Source organism: Mus pahari, chromosome 2 (assembly GCF_900095145.1).
Source record: "Mus pahari chromosome 2, PAHARI_EIJ_v1.1, whole genome shotgun sequence".
Taxonomy (NCBI): Eukaryota; Metazoa; Chordata; class Mammalia; order Rodentia; family Muridae; genus Mus; species Mus pahari.
In genome coordinates this window covers 132224369-132232742 of record NC_034591.1, presented here as the reverse complement: position 1 = coordinate 132232742, position 8374 = coordinate 132224369, and the positions used below count along the sequence as shown (strand labels likewise).

Here is an 8374-nt window from a genome sequence, read left to right as displayed (position 1 = left end):
GAGGGAGGGAGGGAGGGAGGGAGGGAGAGAGAGAGAGATTCTACATTCTCCCTGCCGCCCTCCATCAACTAGAGACTTGGCCTCTTGGTGTGGAGCCAGGAATGCCCCAGTTCTTCAACACTTTCCTTTCATCTCCATTACTTAGTGACTTCCAGACAGCCCACAGAACAGCTTTCTACCAGGGACCCCACAGCCATCAAAAAGGGCTGAACCTAGGGAAACAACCTATATCCTCTTTCCTCTGCCCCATTACAGTCTTTTTAGGCAATTCTTAGACATGCTGTCTCTTACTCCCCCTGAGTCCCTCCTCCCAACCCACTTCCACCCTAGGACTTGGCCCCTTGGTACAGTCTCAAGGTCTGTAGTCCCCATACCTCTTCACCATTGTCCCTTTCAGCTGTTCCTTCAAGGCCATCTCTATTTCATTGTGACTGTCCACCACCCACAGAGTTGTTCTCTGCTAGGGATCCCACGGCCACCACAGCTGATGAGGTTACAGAGTCGGCAAAAGCATCTGAACAATGGATTACCAAAAGCCTGAGACCAGATATATGCACCAAAAAATGCTCGAAGCATCATAACTCCAGATGCCTAGATCTCAGCACAAAACCATAGACAGACAGCCAAGACACCGTGCTTCCTCTAGCAAGAAGCCCCACTTCATTCAATAGGCCATGAGAAAAGCAAGTCAGCTGAAATGCAAGGCAAGGACTTCAAAAGAGCAGTCATGGATAAGCATCAAGGACCTTAAAAAGGATCAAGTGCCCTAATGAAGACATGAACCTCGATATGAAAGTATAGTTAAACCAAGAAGTAGAATAACTAAAGCAATTCCAGACTGAAAGAAATCTAGAAATGGAAAGCCAGGGCAGCAAATATAAACATTAGAGGTAGAAAGGGATTATTTTTCAGGACTTGAAGAAAAAATAGAAAAATAGCTCAGTCAATTATCTCAGAAAACTTGAATCTAGAAAAACACAGACATAAAATATCTAGGAAACCCGAGATGCTATAAAAAGATCGAACATGACTAATAGGCACAGAGAAAGAAGAAACCCAGATCAAAGGCACAGAAAATAATTTTAGCAAAATCATAAAGAAAAAATTTCAAATGTAAACAAAGAGATGCCTATCAAGGTACAAGATGCATACAGAACACCAAGTAGACAGGACCAGAAAAACCATCATGAAATAAGACCATAACCCAGTCTACAACTCAACTGGCAGCCCTCTGATCCACCAGAGGCCACTCCACTCAGAATAACAGAGAGGAAACAGAACCCAAGGAATAAAACACCCACCCAACAAAGATTGTCAGTCTGATAGCTCATGCCAGTCAGGATGTGAAGTAAGGGGGACACTCAGCCATTGCTTATGGAACTGTTAACTTGTACAGCCATTATGGAAATCAGTGTGGTGGTTCCTCAAGATGAGAATTGATCTACCTCAAGATCTAGTTAAACCACTTTTGGGCATATACCCAAAGGATGCTTCATCCTACCACAGGGACACTTTGCTCAACCACGTTTATTGCTGCTTTATTTACAATAGCCAGGAACTAGAAACAACCTAGATGTCCCTCAACAAATGAATAGGTAAAGAAAATGAGATACATTTGCATAGTGGAATATTCACTCAGTCATTACAAAATGAAGTCATGAAATTAACAGGCAAATGAATGGAACTAGAAAAATATCATCCTGATGAGGTAACCTAGACCCAGAAGGAGAAATATCTTATGTATTCATTTATATGTGGATATTAGCTATTAAATCAGTGATAATCAAGCTACAATACATAGAACCACAGAGCCTAGCTATAGAGTAATGGACTAAGGGTACCGATAGATCTCCTCAGGAAAGGGAAATAGGATATTGTTATGTATTGTTGAGGGGTGGGGTCCAGAATGGAAGGATCAAGTGAAGAAGAGGGGGGGAAGAGACGAGAGGAGGGAGATGGGCAGAATACAGGAAGAGACAGCTCAGATTAAGGACCTTTTAAGGGGTAGTTTGAAAACCTAACACAGTAGAAGCTTGTGTGTGTGTGTGTGTGTGTGTGTGTGTGTGTGTGTGTGTGTGTATGCATGTGTGCACATGTATGAAGGTAATGCAGTAAAATCATTAATAATGGGGAAGACAGAGCTCCAACTGAATATCTCTTGTCACCAAATGAAGCTTCCAGCAACAAAAATCTTTGGCCTAAGAGGTACCATAGGAACCCCAAAACAACCCAAGCTTTTGCCAAGGCTATATATATAGTTGCCAACCCAACTACAAACCCTTCTATCTACAGTGGCATTTTGCCTGCAAGACACACTAGTGCAATGGTGGCACAAAGTATGCAGGAGTAACCGACCAATATCTGATCTGACTTAAGGCTCTCTCTCTGAGATGGAAGCTATGCCTCACATTGTTCAGGTGACCAAGAGCCTGAGACTAGATAGCCCATGGTAAAACCACTACTGGCTTTTTTCTTTTTCTTTTTTAATTTACCTGTTTTAATATTAATGTTAATTTTTAATTTTTCTCTTTTCTTACTCTATAGGTCATTTGCATTATATATACATATATACATATATACATATACATATATATATACACATATTCATACATATAAAATGTCTTCTGGTTTTGTGTTTTTAGGGGATTCCTGAGAGTTGGAAAGAGTGGTCCTATGTGTCTATATCTGTTTTTTTGTTGTTGTTGTTGTTCCTTTTCTTTGACTCTTTTCCTTCTGTTTGTCTTTTCCTATATTTTTGCTTTGAATTCTTTGATTCTATTATTACCCCCTAGATTTTTTGGAGGGGGGTTCTCTGTGTAGCCATTCTGGATATCCTGGAACTTGCTTTATAGATCAGGCTAGCCTCAAACTCACAGAGATCTGCCCATCTCTGATTGCTTACAGCTGGAATTAAAGGTGTGCACCACCCCAGCCTGGCATCTGTATTTTTTTCTAATGAGAGACAGAAAAGGGGAGGATCCAGATGGGAGGAGAGGTAAGGAGAAACTAGGAGGAGTAGAGGGAGGGGAAAATGTAATCAAAATATATGATATGAGAAAAGTTCAATTTTCAATAAAAGAAAAAGAGTTGCTTATGCATGATGTTAAGAATAAAACTTCCAGTTAAACAAAAAGGAAAGGAGAGGGAAGGGGAGGGGAGGGGAGGGGGGAGGAAGAGGGGGAGGGAAGAGGAGAAAGAAGAGAAGAGAAGAGAAGAGAAAAAAGAAAAGAAAAGAAAAGAAAAGAAAAGAAAAGAAAAGAAAAGAAAAGAAAAGAAGAGAAGAGAAAAGAAGACCCTTCCCCCCCTAAGTTGCTTTTGGCCAGGGTGTTTTACCACAATAGAAAATCTAGGATACCAGGCAAATATGGCTGGTGAATATACTTTGGTCTTAGGATACAGATATGGAGCTAAGCCTGTGGCTGTGAAGATTGGGGTGTGGGAGAGGGAGAAAAGGAACCTGTCTGTGTTGAGAGCTAGAAGGGAGGCAGAAGTGTATGCTTGAGTCAGAGGGTCCAGGATCTCGTACCTGTGAGTGCTGGGAGCTAGAAGTGAGTCAGAGTAGCTGAAGGCTCAAGAACCCTTTATTTACCCTTCAACCCTGACAGAAAGGCAGTGAGTGCTTATTACAATTCATAATAGAAATAGAAACTTAATATCTGGTAGTAGTGTAAGAAAGTTAGTAATGCCAAAAGTTAGCAAACTAGCATATCATATTTGAATGCAACTTTTCAGTTTGTCATAAAAATGCAGTATGCAACTAAAATGCAACCAGAAATTCCATGTTTAAGCATTTATTGTGGAGAAATAAAGGCTAACATTTTACATAAATGTGCTCAAAAATATGTAGAGAAATTTAACTTGTGAAAGCTGAAAATTGAAAACAGACATGTCCTTCAACAGGTAGGCTCTTATACAAACTGTGATATATATCATTTATATCTCAGATACATATACACATACCACATGGAACAATACTCAACAATAAAAAGAATGAACTATTAATACATACAATGTCTTACATGAATTTCCAGGCAATTATGGAAAAAAAACAATTCCAAAAGTTGTGTCCTATATAGTTATATACATACATATATACTTTTTATTATATATAAACATATATACACATATATTTGTTAAAATGGAAAGTTACCGAAATGGAGACCTGAATAGTAATTATGTCAGGAGAAGTGAGCATGGCTCCTGTGAGACCAAAGGAGGCATCCTAGGGATGACGGAAATGACCTTAGTTTGTGCTCTTCAATGTCAGTGTCCTGACTACAATATGCAAGAGACATACATATGTATATCTATGTAGATATATAGATGTATATGCATATGATATTTGATATATACTGAATGTGATTGGGGGGAATTAAACAAAGAGAGCATAGCTCCACTTCGTATTAGTTCTTAAAACTGCACATATAATTATCCTAAAACTAAAGGTTTATTTAGGTAAGTAGGTAGGTAGGTAGTTTTGTGCTTCTGTATGTGCATGTGTCGGGAGAGGGTGAGGGGAGGCACATGCATGCATTCCACAAGAACTATGCAAAGGACAAAGGCCAGCCTTCAGGAATCAGTTCTTTCTTTCAAGCATGTGGGTTCCAGGGAACAAACTCAGGTTATCAGTGTTGTTGACAGGTACCTTTGCCCATTTAGCCCTCACAAGCGCTCTAAAATTTGTTTGTTTGTTTTAAAAAATACTTTGATTGCATTTAAATATTTAGCGGGAGGTATAAATGCCACAGTCCATGTGTCTGGTCAGAGGACATCATCGAGTGGTTTTAGAGATAAACTTGAGCCCTCAGGCTTGGCAGCAAGCACCTCTATATACTCACTGAGTCATCTGATCAACCAAAATATAATCACTTTCAAAGTTCATCCTTTTCTTCATGGCAGTTGATGGAAAGCTTCTTCTATGGGTGCGTGCCAAGACTTTGCTTACTGATCTAATAGCCAGGACTCTAGTCAGCACTTCCCGAAGCATCACGAAGAAGGATGTAATTCGTTATGACTTCCTTGTCCCTGAGAGACTCCAACTCGGGTGTCTGCTAGATACCCTGTGAAGTGAGTCTTTTGAATAGCAGGTGCCCACAAGAACTGACTGAGGCATCTTTGTGGCTGACTGGTCTGTGAGGATGCGGCTCACATTTTCAGCTGGATTGTTAGACTATCGGAAAGCACAGCAGACCTCTTACATTCAAGCGGTGCACACTGTCGGTGCTCATGAGAGTTCCTTGCTGTTATTTTTTTATTCATAAATATATAATTTATGATTTTTTTCTGGAGAAAGAAAAGGCACAGATGAATTTGTCTCTTAGCAGCCATCACTCTCAGGATATCTTATAATCAAATTGTTCCCAGGCTGTGTAACTGTTGTGTCTTTGAAAAATCTAACAATTTTTTATCATATTATGCCTTAAAATAACTAAGTCTCAAATAACACACACACACACACAGAGAGAGAGAGAGAGAGAGAGAGAGAGAGAGAGAGAGAGAGAGAGAGACCATATGTGGTAGACTGCTTCCCTTAGGTTCAATCACCTTTGTTACAAGCCACTTCTCTAGGGAACTTAAGAACTATAACTGGCTCAATTTTAATGTCTATTTTGTTAATTCTTAAATGTGTGTATGCATGAACTTTTATTATTGTGAATTCTGTCAGTTGTGGTATAAAATGGCAGCCAGAATTCTACTTAACCCAAAACATTACTAGCAGACACTTAATATTACATTTGTGAAAATATCTAACTTGAGAAGCTAGAAACAGGTATGGGACCATATCCTAGCAAGCTAATTGTACAGGGCTTTGCAGTCTAAAATAATAAGAAAAAAATAATCATATACTAAGAGATTTTGTATTTTTTGTTTTAAGAACCTATTAAAGAAAATTATTAATAATATGCAATATATCAAGGTGATGGTAAATTTAAAGTGTGCATATCAGCCACCCAGAGTTATACTAAGCTATTTATGTTTCTAAAACAAATGGATCCAAAAGAGAAAGAAATATATTTATTATTGATTTGTTTCAAACCCACTTTGTTTCTGATATTTTTAAATGTTGAATTCAGCAAATAAAGTGTAAAGAAAAAAATTTACCTATTTGTTTTAAGTATCAGAAAATTCAAGCAAAAGAGTGTATCATACACATCGCATATTGACTCTGACTGAGAGCTGATTTTTTAGCTCAATGGCTTTGTATGACTCTTATCTGTCATTACTTTCAGGACCATTTCTAAACACCTTCTTGCATAAGAAAATCCATGGATGTTCAAAATTCTTATGTAAAGTGACAAAATTCGCATACAATCTATGTAATCTTCAAATACCTTTCAATCATGTCTAACTTATACTAACTACATGATATAAATCCTATGTAAGCATACATGTTTAATTCACACATACAAATATTTTTGTATCCCTGTTGGCTGAACCTGCAAACACATGATTCACAGAAACGAACAGGGGAATGTTTTCATTAATATTACTTTATTTAATCCAATTATGGGCTCTCTATAAATGCTGTCTGGGTTGGACCAATATGAGGCCAATGAACAGAAATAAGGGAAGATATTTGTCAACCCAAGGTGGTGAATGGTTCTTTTTTTTTTTTTTTCAAGTTGTAACTGGCATTGGAAGATAAGGTAGCGCAGATCTAGTGAGATTGGCACAAATTAAATCACCATAGAGATATTCTAGAAAGGGTTTCCACTGTGGAGGAGTTTCAGTTAGACGACCAAGAAGACTCACCTTCCTAAGCAAATGATGCTATTTCTTTAAGTTCACCCTGGATAGTGCATCCCTCAGAGCCTGGTGGACCTGCTTGTTGCGCAGGGTGTAGATGACAGGATTCAGAAGTGGCGTCACTACCGTGTTTACGAGAGCGGCCTCTCTGTTGGATTCAAGCCTGCTCACTTGCTTCGGTTTCACATATATAAACACACAGCTGCCGTACATCAGAGAGAGGACGATGAGGTGGGATGAGCAGGTGGAGAAAGCTTTCTGTCGATCTTTGGCCAATGGAAGACGTATGATTGAGATTAGTATGTTGCTATATGCAAATATAGCCGCAAGGACAGATGTGAAAAGGACAAGTACAGCGACACCGAAGGCCATGCTTTCAAGAGATTTGGTGTCTGAACAGGAGAGATGAATTAAGGAGCCAAGGTCACAGAAAAAATGGGGGATGACGTTAGAGCCACAGAAAGACAGTTTGGAAAGCCTCAGAATCACACCGGTTACTAGGATGAAGGAAAGCACATAGCTGAAGAAAACCAGAAGGAAACAGACCCTGGGGTTCATGATGGCTGGGTAGCGCAGAGGCTTGCAAATGGCTAGGTAGCGATCCAAGGACATCACAGCCATGTGGAAGAAAATTGTGGACCCAAGAAATAAAAAAGAAAACGCTTGGATGATACAGGGAGTGAAAAGAATTGTTCTGTCTCCAAAAAGAAAGATCGCCAGGAGCTTCGGGATAACGGTGGAGATGAAACAGCACTCACAGAAGGAGAAACTCCTGAGGAAGAAGTACATCGGGGTCTGCAGGCGAGGATCGGTCCACGTGATGGCCATTATGAGTGTGTTTCCTGTGACTGAGGCCAGATACACCAGCAGGTGCACGAGGAAGAGGACCTTGCCCAGGTGCTGAGCCACAAGGAAGCCCTCCAGCACAAACTCCAGGACCGTTGTCTCATTCCACGCCTCCATCCTTACCTCCACTTCTTTTGCCATCAGCTCTCCTGGATCTGGTAGACAAACCTGCTGTCACCAAATAATAAATAATTTAAGGGTGGTCACTGCTTTTAAAGGTTGCTTGCCTGAGCACAGGGCCTGCACAGCCACACCAGGTTCTCAGCATATATGTTATGGCCCTTAGCCTGATCTTTTTTATTGAACTCATTACTGGGAGGTCAAGAGCGTCTCTATCTCCTCTGCTCGCTTCTGGGGACTCTTTTGCTCCTATTGGGTTGCCTTGTTCAGCCTCACTGGGAGGGTTTTTGCTTTGTCTTACTGTATCTTGTGTTTGGTGGTTGTCTCTTGGAGACCTGCTTTTTTTTTTCTGAAGGGAAACAGAGGGGGAGTAGGTCTAGGGGAGAGGAGGGCCGGGGGGAAGCTGGGAGGAATTGGGGGGGGGGAAACTGTGGTTGGGACGTAATGTATGAAAAGAGAATCTATTTTCAATTTGTAAAAATGTTCAAAAATTGCTCACCCTTTAAGGAGTCATATTCTAATTTTAAAATATTTCATTGTAGATTTTTTTTTCCTTTTCTCATTTCTGAAATACAAATGTGAAATTTGTAGTTTGGTTTTGTGTTGACTTTTAGAATTATATATTCTTAAAAATATTACCTTTGGATCATCTCACCTAAGA

At 39.8% G+C, this 8374-nt stretch overlaps 1 protein-coding gene across 1 annotated transcript; it reads right to left on the bottom strand.

Moving 5' to 3' along the window:
- Nucleotides 1–6754: 6754 nt before the first annotated feature.
- On the bottom strand, nt 6755–7750 carry LOC110317148 (olfactory receptor 6C75-like). Its single transcript, XM_021191554.1, has one exon. It carries the CDS (start codon nt 7732–7734, stop codon nt 6772–6774), a length of 963 nt encoding a protein of 320 aa, XP_021047213.1. The 5' UTR covers nt 7735–7750; the 3' UTR covers nt 6755–6771.
- Nucleotides 7751–8374: the final 624 nt, after the last annotated feature.